This window comes from Leguminivora glycinivorella, chromosome 10 (assembly GCF_023078275.1).
Source record: "Leguminivora glycinivorella isolate SPB_JAAS2020 chromosome 10, LegGlyc_1.1, whole genome shotgun sequence".
Lineage (NCBI taxonomy): Eukaryota > Metazoa > Arthropoda > Insecta > Lepidoptera > Tortricidae > Leguminivora > Leguminivora glycinivorella.
The window spans coordinates 24,455,669-24,469,597 of record NC_062980.1 but is presented as its reverse complement, the minus strand read 5'-3'; the positions used below and the strand labels follow the sequence as shown (position 1 = coordinate 24,469,597).

The following is a 13,929-nucleotide window of genomic DNA, read 5'->3' as shown; positions in this document are numbered from 1 at the left end:
TTCGTTTTAATCCATAGGTAACCCTATCGCCGGACGCCGCGCACGTGCGGCTCGTTTCTTTGTAAGAATTTTGTAGGTATTTAAAAAGGCGGCATTTCGTAAACATCAAAGCAGTGAGCCTTCTGTACTTGTACTATTATATATTCTGTGATAATGGTATTAATACCAAAGATTTACAATTTAATTTTTCAATCGGCACATTTAGACTGAAATAACGTAAACTGTCATTTTTTATCACGACAAAAGCTACGGAAATCTTTCGTTCAACATCCATTATCGAATTTATGAAGAGGGTTTCTGACGAAATATTGAAACGAATAGGACTAATCCATACTAATATTATAAATGGGAAAGTGTGTGTGTCTATTTGTTTGTCCGTCTTTCACTGCAAAACGGATCGACGAATTGTCATGATTTTTTAAGTGGAGATAGTTGAAGGATTGGAAAGTGAAAGTGACATAGGCAACTTTTTATCTCTTTCTAACCCCCCACTTCCCTAAAATAGGGGGTGGAAGTTTGTATGGAGCATACCGCAGTTTCCGAATTTAACGCAGGCGAAGCCGCGGGCAAAAGCTATTCCTATATAAATGTGGCATCAAATACTAACCTATTTTTTCTCTTTTAGAAGGACTTACTCTCAACGGAGGCAGAATCAGGCAGCTAGGAAGATACAACAGTTCATGAGGCAGTCAAAAATCAAGTAAGTGGACAATTCTTATACAACTTTATTTTTGTTATTATAAGTGGGCTTACTCTTGGCCACAGACTAGCCAAAGGCAAAGACGTGGCCTACGATGCAGTGAGCTAGCCCAGAAGATGCCTGTTCACTCTGGATTTGAAGGTTACCTTGCTACTAAATTACTTTATCTTGGGATTAGTTGCCAGGCTCCCATGGGCCGTGCCGGATGCCGGGATAACGCAAGGATACTATAAATGCGCCGCCCTAAAGAGTCATAGGGTTCATAGATACTTTTCGGTCTACTAGCCTTGTCAGTCGCCTAAAACCTGCCCACCCAGTTCTGATGATGGGATCCTGGAGAAATCGAGGGAACTCCTCTAATCTGAAAGGCACACTTATAGTGACTTTGGTATTTTTATAAGAACAGCATGCACTTACGTCCAGAACAGTGACATTTGGTGCAGTGGAACTGTTAATGATAATCAGAACGGAACTCCTTAAATCTGAACGGCACGCTTATAATGACTTTGGTATTTTTATAAGAACAGGATGCATTTAAGTTCAGAACAGTCACATTTATTTGTTAGGAGATTTGTTCTCTTTGTTATGCGTATATTGAGTTTTCAAGTCAAATTCTGTCAAGCTCGATTTCTTATAATTATGTAATCGGATATCGGATTCATGAGGAATTGAGGAAAATCCTCAAACCTTAACGGTATACGTATATTCATTAAATTTGTGTTAAAAGCAGTTTTAAAAATTACATACACATTTTTACATAATCTAACATTTGCAAGTCCCCCACCAAAACCCCAAAAGCGGCGGATTTTTTTTTTCTTAAAAATTATTTAATAAATATCCTTCAAATTATTTGACATCATTTCGATTTTGATCGCACTTTTAGCATTTGACACGCAATTGTGTACTTTGTACATCTTTAATGACTTCCTACTTTTTTTTAATTAATAGCGAAAGCAAACAAAACAATTTGTAAACTTATTTTGCAATCCAGAATACTTGTATTCATTTAAGTCTTTATAAATTCGTAAAGATCCAATCGGAAAAAGTAACAAGTTGCTACTCCCCGACGCAATATTCAATAATACTAATATGGCTTCCTCCTACTTTTTCATTTTCCGCTTCGTAAACATATTATATCTTATATCGGCGTATTCCCCCGTCGCATCGATACTAATATTACTGGCGGGGTGGAAGGGTCTTATGAAAATACCGTACAAGGTGAATGTATGAAGAACAACATTTAGTTCGTATGTAGTTGAAGCGACTGACATTAAGAATGTGAGACAATCTTGCTAAAGTTGTTGTTGTTCTTGTTATATTCAACTCAATATGGCTAGAGTTGTGTGGATTTGTAAATAATTTATGACTCATAACTATAGAAAATTCCTACTTCATTTGTATTTGTCCCAGCTCTAGTGGAAACAATCATTAATGAAAAAAGAACGGACGTCTACCATCTCCAACTCTTCGTCAATTGCGCAATTTTTTAACTGGAAGAGATATCTTAAAAGGATACGGTCGCCTCTGTACATACATAAAATGAAAAAATGAAATGAAAATGAAAAATTTATTGATAACAATAGTTACATGTCTTATTTAATTTTAATCAGTTTAGTCGAACTAAACTTTTACATAATATTGCATTTAAATAAACAATCTATATCCAGTAGTGTAAACATTACAAGGTGAGTGGCATGTCGAAGAATTCATTATAATCATAGAACATATTATTGAGCAGCCACATGTTTAATTTAGTCTTAAAACCGGCGGCGGAAGTTGCATTCCTGATACATTCTGGTAGGCGGTTGAATACTGACGGACCGAGACAATAGACCGATTTCGCCGACTTCGCCAATTTGTGGCGCTCTGCTATTAATCTTTCTGCGTGTTTATTGCTGCGTAAGGGGTAATTATCATTTGTACCTCTGCATTTGAATTTCTCGCGGTTGACGTATGTGAATACAGCCACTTGTTGTATAAGTATACAGGGGAGGGGCATGATTTTAAATTCTACAAAGAGGTCGCGAGCAGGAGCGTCATTGGGTTTACCGGCCATACCACGAAGCACCAACTTTTGTAGGGAGAAAACGCGGTACCAATCGGCAGCTCGAGCCCACAGTTCCGTACCGTATGTTAGCAGTGAGTGGACCGTCGCAAAGTAGCACTCCCGCACCGCAGCCCGGCCAGCTGTTCGCGCCAGGCGGCGCAGAGCGAAACACGCCTTACCTAACCGGCTGCATAGCTCATCTATGTGCTGCTCCCATGTGAAAGCGGTGTCGAGGAGGAACCCAAGCAAGCGAGTGCTGGACACCTGCTGAATGGGAGAATCGTCCACACTCACGGGTAGGCTTTCACTTGAGTGGCCGTTAAGTTTCACTGCCATGAAGCAGGTTTTGGCCTTGTTAAGTGCTAGGCCGTTCGCTTTAAACCACTCGTTAAGTTGCAGCACTACGTTGTTCACCGCGGCGCCTAGTTCAGTTTTCGTAGGCGTACTTACAACTGCTGTAACGTCGTCTGCGTACATGAAGATGTCCTCGCCTTTTATTGCCAGCGGCAGGTCGTTAAGCAGGATGCTGAACAGGGTGTTTGAGAGACAAGACCCCTGTGGGACCCCCAATAGATTTTGGCGCTCCGACGATCTGACACTGCCGCGTCCTCCGACAACCACTTGGGCCCTACCGGTCATAAATGAGAGTAACAGCTTCAGTGCTGGACCACGGATCCCATAGTGCTCCAGCTTGTCTGCCACGAGCCCGTGATCGGCGGTGTCGAAGGCGCGTGAGAGGTCACAGCAAACGATGGCCACATGGTGTCCTGCCTCGCGGGCGCGCAGAGCGCAGTGAGTCACCTCCCATACATACAATCACGCCTGTTTCCCAGAAGGGTAGGCAGAGATCACGGATTTTCATTTACTACGATCCTGACGAACCACTTTCGCTTCACACACTTTCATAACGTTTCTCATACACGCTCGTTGGTTTCGAGTACTTCTGACCTGTGGCCCGTTTCTCGAAAGGTACAAGCCTTGTATTACAAGTGTGTTTCCATGACAACCCATACGATTTGACAGTTCGCGCACTTGTAATACAAGGCTTGTACCTTTCGAGAAACGGGCCCCTGGCCTTTTTGCAATATTTCCCCGATTTGATCAAGAAAAGTTCGCCTAGGTCTTCCACATCCAACTGACCCTTCCACTCTTTTGTCATAACTCTTTTGTCACTTTCTTCGTTAATCTCCTCTCATCCATCCTCTCTACATGCCCGAACCACCTTAACATACCCATCTCAATCTTTGTCATCACATCCTACATCGACTCCACACTTCTCTCTTATCACGCTATTTCTGATTCTATCGCGCAACTTCACACCACCCATGCTTTTTAACGCTCTCATTTCCACGGCATTTACTTGACTTTGATGTCTTTTTTCCCAGAAGCCTTTGTAGTACTATTTAAATCTTTTTTATATGTATTGTATTATTTTTCTTGTACAATCATGTGTTTTATACTAAATAATTTGGCATCTAAAATCATAAATTAGTTTTCACGAGTTATGACATTTAAAAGTAGCTTAAATAAATACGGCCACGTGACTCGATAAAAATACAAACTCAAGTTCATATTGATTACAGTCATTGAAATACATCTTCACAATAACATTTCCTCAGAAGTTATTCGAGATCCCTTTTGCACTCAAACCTGTCTCAACAAGTCTTATTTCAGCGGAAAAATCGTTACCTATAAGTCGTTTTAATTCGGGGTGCCTCAAGGGTCCAATATCAAGTTGATTATGCCGTCACAAAGGGTCCAAAGCCGTCATGAATGGCTGGAGGGTTATGTAACACTCACTGGCCCATTGCTCATAAGTCGCTTTTAGGGATCCTTAAGTAATTAGATTAAATGGCGACCCAAGGGCACTGTTGTCTTTGGTAGCCGAGTATTCACAACTTTGATAATTTTCTTGCTTCCTTCGTTGCAAAAATAGTAAGTTCCGTCTAGCATTAAAAAAATTCAATTGATTTTTACAGGCTTAATATAATGGCAATCAAATCAATGTAAAAAATTTTTTCAACAGTGACAGTGATAACATTATTTCCCGTGTGGTGACGGGTTAAGAATTTCACTACCCCCTTTCTTCCCGTGGGTGACGTAGTCGACTGTGGGAGTTGGGTTAAAATTGTGAAGTAAGCGAGAACCTGTCAACATGTCACTGCAATGTCAAAATTTCGTTTTCTTTCAACCCCTTGTTTTCCAAGAGTGGTACTGAAACTTCAGTAGTTTCATATAGTCTGCCTATTCTTTTATGAGATACAGGTATGATTATATGTTAAACAACTCAAGAGAACCCTTTTTCAAGCAAACAATGTTTTTTGGAAGAATTTCTTTATCAAATATGTTTTCATCTACGATAGATATGAGCATTGTCAATCATTTTAATAACGGTCCCGGGTTGGGCTTTCTTATTTTCTATTGATCACCATTTCTATGGAACGTTTTTCTACTTTCAACTTTTCACATCTTTTTATATACGTTTGTATTAATAATTTTAGGCGTATAGAATACGAACCTTGTGTATGTGAAGGAGAGGAATATGGAGTTATTGTACTTTTAATCTTAGAAAGGTTTGCGGTTCTAATGACATTTAGGGATGCTATTCTGCACATAGTTATAAGGTCGGGTAAAAGATTAAGTACTTACATTGTATTTTCTTGGAAATAGCAAATAAAGGATAAAAGTATTTAAATACGTGTGGATCTTCAGCGTTTTAATATCTCTATTTTTGTACTAGTGGTACTGCGAGCTTGTACATCTCCGTAAAAAATGAAAAAGATTTAAACACAATTTATGATTTTTAGCGCCACAGACTCGTTCCTTTGGATAATTCCAAAGACATTTTATAAAATTAAATGTAAGTACCCATGGATTCTGATCAAAAAATAACAGGATAAATTTGGTGAGACCGAAATTGCTACCAATAGCAGTAGAACCCAGTGTACAAAAGCAAATGGCCCGAGTTTAACAGTAGACCTACGCTAATGCTTGAATCAACTACAACACTAACTTTAATTACATACATACATACAATCACACCTGTTTCCCATAAAGGGGTAGGCAGAGCACATGAAACTGCTAAAGTTACAGTGCCACTCTTGGCAAATAAGAGGTTGAAAGAAAACGAAACTGTGACTTTACAGTGACAGGTTGCCAGCCTCTCGCCTACGCCACAATTTAACCCATATCCCACAGTCGCCTTCTACGACACCCACGGGAAGAAAGGGGGTGGTGAGATTCTTAACCCGTAACCACACGGAAAGTTACTTGCATCAAAAACTATCCTAATCCCAAAAATAATAATTTCAAAATCCCTTAAAAAATATAATTATTTAATTTCTTTACGTTTTGTACACATAACTTAAAGTGCAAGTACAACCTGGCCGAATCGTCAGAAAAAAGGTAAAATTATTATATTAAATCGCGTTCTTTTCAAAAATCCAAACAATAATGTCAATGTGAACGACCTTTCTATAAAAGTCAGTTTAATTATCCGAGACGTTTTTCGACGAGCTTAAAGAATCCCCCGGAAATTATTGAGGCTAAACTGAGATTAAGTTTCTTCTTCATAATTCCTATTGTGCTGTGTTTACACAAAAGGGCAAGTTATGGTCGGAAAATTTCCTCAGTTGCGTCATTTTAGGAGAAATTTTAGGGAAAGGACGGTTTAACTTTTCGGGCTTTGGTATTCTTGTATTTTTCTTTGAATCGTAAGCGATTGTTGGTTGACTTCTAATCAGTGTCTGTATAAATATTTCGCTTCGGATTTTAAATTGTATATCTACAAGCTGCACCTTTAATTAATATTTGTCTTTTTATGGCTAGGTACTATTTCATATAGAATAAGTTAACTTTAATTACTCAATAAAGATAATTCATTGAATTTATTTTGTTAATTTATAAAGATATTGTTGTTAAGTACATTTGATCAGCTTTATTCTAAAGTCGATTTTCAAGAATCAATATTCTTAAGAATACTTAATGTCCCAATGCCTTCTCTTAGTGTTTGATTCCACTTAAAATAATCTTAAGAAATGCCTCTCATAATACTGGTCCTTTTCTGAACATTAAGTATTTACTTTTATATCGAATCCAGTTGAATCCACTCATATTTACTTTGTTTTGGTCAAATAATTGTTTCTTTGTTGACTTAGTCGTCTTGTGGTTTCAATGCTTTTACTCAACCTTGGTGTAACAATAAAATAATCGTTTACATCTGTTTTTGATATTTTATTTTTAATCGTTCTTTATAAGAATTATTTACATAAAAACCGTTATATTTTTTTTCGTAATTCAAGTAAAAGTTCTATAGGATTAGAAATGGATTTACAAAAAACCCTTTGTTTCTTTTCACGCTGCTAGTACTTGGGAAGAGTTTTCTACCAACGTAAGTTTCTAAGACTAGAGTTTGTATATTATAGATGTTAAATAAAACTAGAATGATAACGAAACAGTAGTAACTTTTTCTAATTGTAAATTGTCTCTTGGCAGATTGCAGAACGCGCGAGCAGAAAACGGGAGGGTGGTCCTGCGATCGCCGGATGCCCACCAAAACTTTCTGCAGCACACCACCAATATACGCACGCCCAATAGGTATTATACCATTATTCCTTTAATTATTTCACTTCTTAAGCCAGGAATTTTACCCTTATTTTTATTACAAGCCCATATTCTACTGCTGGGCAAAGGCTCCCTTCCACTCGTCCCAGTTATGAATGATCTCCGGCCAGTCGCTGAGATACGTGTCCAGGTCATCCCGCCATCTCCGCCTGGGCCTACCAGATCCTCACCCGTCTTGCGGCACCCATACCATCTCTAAGTCTCTATGTAGGAGTTCGTTAGAGAATAGTAGGCACCAAAGAGCCAATTCATATTATTTTCGTAATGTTCCTTCTGGACTAGGTCGATGAGACTTTTGTATGATGTAGAATATAAATTAGTTCATATTTTAAAAAAATATGGCGTTTGTAGCAAGAGCTGAACTTGTTATACAGGATGATTAAAAATTTGTTTAATTTTTTTTCATGCTATAGGTAGTAAAGACGTTCAGTTGAAAGGACTTTAGGATTGTGCAGTTCAATCCAGTAATGTCACTTCCGAAACGTCAGGTTAAATATAAAAGTAAGTTTTACGCGATTAAGTCACGTTTTAATTTAATGATAGGAATGTTTGGTTTCTTCGCCATAATGATATTATACAATATGTATTTTCGTTTTTGTTCAAAGGATAGTGGACTACCTGGCACCAAAGTCGCCAATGGACGCCGACGATGATCTGCTACTTGAGCTTCTGTTCAAAATGTGACCTGACCTACGATACCGACCCTTGTGTTTCACTCTAATTTCAAACTCATGTACTTAGATTAACATATTTTATAAACGGTATTCGGACGACATTTAGTTTAGTTGTCTCTTCTTTACTGCTTTCGTCTTTGACATGATTTTAATCATCAACTGAATCAATTTGAAAACAGGTTTCTTCTAAGTGTTGTGAAAGACTTCAGGCCTTGTCTTTTGAAATTTTAAGATTATCTTTTACATTTGTAATTGTAAAGCTAAAGCTTTTTCAGCACCATCCTATCTTTTTTTGTTAAATTTATTTTTGAATTCAATAGTTGAGATAATATTAATAGTAATGGAATCAAATTCTTTTCTCATATCAAATGTGAAAAGGAATGAAACATACTTGCATTACTACTGATAGTTTCTAACTGCCAAAAGACCCATTTTTCCTAAAATAATGACTTGTTCAGAGTTTGGATTTAAAAGTTTCGTTTCATTTTAAACTCTTCAGGTCATAGACAGGGTTATATTTAGTATAAATTTTATCGTATTTGTATTATATTTTCATAACGTATTTTTGAGACATTTGTTTAGGAATCATATTTTTGAAAACTCTAAATTGAATGTAATAGGTTACTTAGGTCATCAGTATATTGGCTAATTTTTCATAAAAAATTGAATCTACGTACTACGGTTATGTTTTCAGTTGTGTACGTTTTGTGCAAAATGCGCAAGTTTGTTATAATTATGATAAATTATTATTTATTTTTCGTTTAAAAACTTCACAATTTGAATTATCGACTCCATTTTGATAAAATTCATTGTGGAGTTCAAACGTGTAGGCTAAGTACAAATTCAAATTATTAAAAAGCCACTGTTCTTATAAAGTAGTTGCACCTAGCGAATAATACAATAAACCCGATGAGCTGTGAGTATTTTGAGATTTTATCGTATTTAAGAAAAATAAAAAAATAATTATGCAGTTAGTTTGACTATTGGTCGAAGTTTACCCTATAGGTTTCATTCCAGCCTAAATAGGTTATATCTCTTTTAGTCTACGCAGTTACGCCTTAGACATCATCGAACACGATCTCTGCATTCTTAAAACATTCCGATAGATTAGATCTAACTCTTACGAAAGCTTAACTTCGTCGATAAATTCACTGAGACCTACCGTCGCGTTATTTTAACATTGTTTTATTCATGAATTGTTGTTATTTGAACAGACTGTTTAACTTCGTTAAGTTTGTCAATTTCCCTATCCCCAGTTCCTAATAAAATTTCTCTTCATAGTTCTGAAGAATCTTGATCTTTCTACAATAAGTTCATTAGATAGTCCTTGGTTTTAGATCCTTCTTAAAGCTAAACGCCATATTTATCTAGCGTTCATGAAAAATAAGGTTGTGCACCATTTAAATATAGAATAAACTACCTAAATATTCCCTTTTTTGAATTCTCTGATATTTTAATGTAGTATTATAGTTTAGACTAAGATTTAGGAGTAACCATAGCTTAGCCTTAAGTCGACGAGCGCCCGTCGAAATATTTTCGATTCGTATTTTTATAAAGCAAAAGTTACGAACGACTACGATTGCTTTGCTTGTGCAGGGCCATGGATAAGACGAATTCTGGATTACGTTACATCTTTCAGTTTCATTCTAAATTCTCTAATTAGATTTTGTTCTAGATCTTCAAATAAGACAAAGTTTACATTAATTCATTTGAACTATCATAACGACATTTTTCCTATGACTGTTAACTTTCTTGTCAGATTTGAATTACTTCAAAATATAATTAGGAGGCCCAGTGTTAATAGAATTTCTATCTTACTCTTGACAGTATTGAAATCTATAGTCATCCTTCACATCTAACTTTTAATAGACTTTCAGATTGTATTTTTCAAACTTGTTCGGAGTAAGTGAGTGATTTCATTTAAATAATAATAATGAATGTCGCAGAATGAGAATAACCGTCCAGTTGAGGCGGCTTTTGCACCCTCTGGTAGCGTAATGGCAAAAGTCGCATTACGGCAAGAAGCGAAAACGACATTGTTGGCAGTGATAATAGGGGCGCGATTCGCTTGCAAGGTTTGGGGCACCCGAGGGCGCACGAATACAACGTGTATATTTTATATTTTTGGATCGCTAATTTTAAGATGTTATATTTATATATGTATATGTAGTAATGGCGGATACAAAACCAGTATTTCGAATAGTATTGCGCCAAAAGTTTTGATGTATTAATTTTCCATAAAAGTTATTCTCTCATTATGATTTTCAACGGATAAATAGTTCGTTTAGCTAGTGGTCATGCGTATATATTTTTGGATAGCGTGCACGATTGCTTCAGGAGCGCTGATGATATTAATAGAAAAAGAGGGAAAATAAACGAAAAAAAGTATTTTTAACGATAACGCAAACCTCTGAAAGCAATAATATTTTTGTGGTGGAATTAACTCGTGATGTAGACAGAGACAGTATTTTATTATCCACGCGATCGTCACAATACAGTTTATATAGAATGCTTCTTAGTGCCGTCGTAAGCCGTGCTTCATCAACTGTGTCTATATTAGTTTCTACGTCATACAAAGCAATATTCATAGCCTTATTATTAAATCCAGGTTTAAAGTGTTCATTAGTAATTACTTTAAGTCTTTATTCTTTAACATGTACAGAAAAGTAATTCAATCATATCTTTTTGTGTGTAACACGTATGTGTGCTTTAATGGATGGACTATCATGGAAGGAATCAATGTTATATTCCATATGTATTGGAACTTTGCTGACTATCCTCCGGTCGCTATTTTTCATATGGCGATTTTGACAAGAGTAATTTCTAAAGCACCCGTACAAAGCTACACAAAAACCGATTGCTCATAAAACAAGTTGATGAAACACTCTTACGACAAGCCTTAGTCATTGACCACAGCTAAAACATAGTGCACTAGAAGTAGACATAGTTAGATAAATTATAACTTATATATGAGAAAGAAAAATCTTGGAATCTATACATAGTATTTAAATTAAAAGTTTAAACTAATACTTTTTATTACTAAATTATAAGAAGCTTGTTCACACATTTTAACTTCGTATATAGTAAGTATTCTAAGACTACGATTCATGATAGAAGTGTTACTAAAGGTTTGAAATGAGAGACTTAGTGAGACTACAGTTGGTTATAAATTTAGTTTATGGTGGGCCGTAGATTTAGCTATTAAATTTAAACACGTTTGCCAAAGGCTTTACTTACTTACATCAAAATATGTTAAGAGTGTTAATACTCTAAAAATAGATATTTTTCTGCGTACTGAAAAAAGTTATCGAAAAATAAACACTGATTGACTTTTGGAAAGAAATGTCAAAGAAAGTTACGAAGTGAATGTTGTAAATCAGAAAAATACTTTTAAATATAAACGTGATATTTTGTTATAATAATTATACGTCAGTTTTTGCTTCATATTGGAATAATATTACCAAATTATTATTCTGAGAATGTGTTAAAGTTACATTATGTCTATGTTTTAAAGCCATTGTATGCGCAGAATATTTTCGCATTATTGCTGTTGCATTCGTTTTTAAATATATGACGCTTCGCCAAAAAGATACCTACTGCAGTTTTTTCTTCATCTTCAAATAGTCCAAAGTTGTTTTTTTTTATAGAATAGTGAGATAGAATTTTATCTTGAGAATTATAAACACACCTACCTAAAATAAAACCCCTTCAAATAAAAAAAAATTAAAAATAAACACACACATTAAAATCTTTGTTGGTGAAGTGCATATCGTGCTTTCTGTTGAAAACGAGCCTGCCTAAAATATATTGCATATCACTTAGATAAGTTATAACTTATTAAAAAAATTATGACACTGCGTATTAGCTGTAATTTTGTTTATGAAATGCTAGACCACTAGTTTGTTTCATATTACTTAGCTTCAGAAATACGGGTTGTAACGTAACTTTGAAAGCAATTGTAAGATATTAGATGAAAATTATGTTAGTAATATTATTTACTTTTAAGTGTAGTTTATTAAGAAATTTTGTATTGGTAAACGAAGCACAGCTTCTGTAGTGTATATTTTTCAGAATTAATCATAAGTTTAATTTATTTATTATGCAATTTTGGCAAATTAAAGTTGGTTACAACCCTTCTAGTGTAGTGTTATCGCTTGAAACATTTTTTATATTGTAGCATGTAATATATTTGATAGCAAATTTTATGATGTTGTTTTTTGACGTAAAGTTTGGTTACGCATTATGAAGCGTTTCAACTGAGCTTTTATTTTAAAAGTAGCAAATGTTGAAATTAAATATACTAACGCAAAAAAAATTAATATTAAGATAACATACAATAATGTAATAGACGCTAATATAGCGTCAGTTGATGATGGTTTTGAAGTGAATGAAGATGTAGATGGAATTTTTGCGTTAGTATGATTTGCTTCAATTGTAGCAAATGTAAGTAAAATGTAACTGCCAGTTTCAAGGTTTCTAAAACACCAAGTATGAATGAATCTCTTTGTAGAGATTGTGAATTGTCCAAATTGAATGATTAAATTAAAATATTTCTCTTGATATAAAAACGTTTGGAAGGTTTAGGAATGACTAAGAACGCTTTTTGGCAGACTTCTATTTCTATAAAATGTTTGAAAAGTTTGTATTGAACATATAGATTTTCTTTTGAAAACATAAAGTTAGCAGTTTTACTTACACTCGTAATATCTTGTAATTTCAGCTGAGCTATTTCATTTAGCTCTTTTAGCATGCTCGTGTATCTAGTGTCAATTATTTATATCAGATTTGTACTTGCTAAATTGACTTTTTTCTCGATATATATCGTGACTTTGATAATATATATTATTAAATTCATCATTAGCGTTTATAGTATGCTGAGAATGTCTTTTACCATTACGTTTTAGAAAATAGCAAATTGTCAAGCATTTATGTTTATTTTACTATAGATATCACCACCAGTTTTCTTCATGTAGTTGCAGAACATAGCTAAGTATATAGAAAAAACTAGATTCTTGGCAAAAATATCTAATGACACGATTTTTGCAGTGTTGTTCTTTGTGAGTACAACATTCGCTGTTAAGACAATATCCTTAAAATTTTGCTAAGAAAGTCATGCCATAGTATTAATAATTCTGATTTGTGAATACGTAAGATTCTTTCTAGACATCCTAAGTTCAATTGTGATCATATAAGCAATTAAAGTTACCAAATATGAAATTTAAGTCACTATATATAGGGATATTTGTTTGTTTTAGTTACTGCTGTTATTAGACTGCTATATGAGAATTTATTATTGGAAGGGAGAGTTCGAGAAGTTGATCTGGGATGAAGTGTACTTTGATCAAAAATAATCTTCCTTTGTAATTATTATAATCTATAAACACTACGAAATTGTGATTCAAAGCAATTTAAAATATTACTGCTGATTATATTCGTTGTTTTATTGTCACCATTTTTATTTTGATCCTATTTTGTTTTAGTCGACTGTGTATTATTCTGACGGACAAGCAGTTGTTATAAAGTATTATGTTTACAAAAAACTTCAACGGTCAGTTGGTAAGTTTGAGTGCTAGTAATTCCAACTTTTATTCAACTTGCCTTGTTAGTATATTAGTTTGGGTCAAAACGTACCCATTAAATTTGACCCACTTCCCGGTTTCCGATTGAGCTGAAATTTTGAACACATATGTAAATCACGTGACAATGCAATATTATGGTATCATGGAACTGATCTGATGATTGAGCAGAAAGGTGGTCATAGGCACTCGGTTATGAAACGCCGTATCCCCATCAAGTAAGTGGTTTTTAAAAACATCTCGGAGAGCAGTAGATGACTGTTGAAAGAAAGGTACAGTCGGCGACATTTTTGTAAAAAAACTTATTTT

General features: G+C 34.9%; 1 protein-coding gene across 1 annotated transcript in view; it reads left to right on the top strand.

The window, feature by feature from the left end:
- The window catches only part of LOC125230485 (calmodulin-binding transcription activator 2), a 177,732-nt gene extending 164,257 nt beyond the window's left edge, over positions 1–13,475 (top strand). The window contains exons 19-21 of the mRNA XM_048135646.1: positions 626–700; positions 7,242–7,343; positions 7,976–13,475. Coding sequence (XP_047991603.1) covers positions 626–700; positions 7,242–7,343; positions 7,976–8,054 — 256 coding nt within the window. The 3' untranslated portion in view covers positions 8,055–13,475. The remainder of the gene's footprint in view (positions 1–625; positions 701–7,241; positions 7,344–7,975) is intronic.
- The last annotated feature ends 454 nt before the right edge of the window (positions 13,476–13,929 follow it).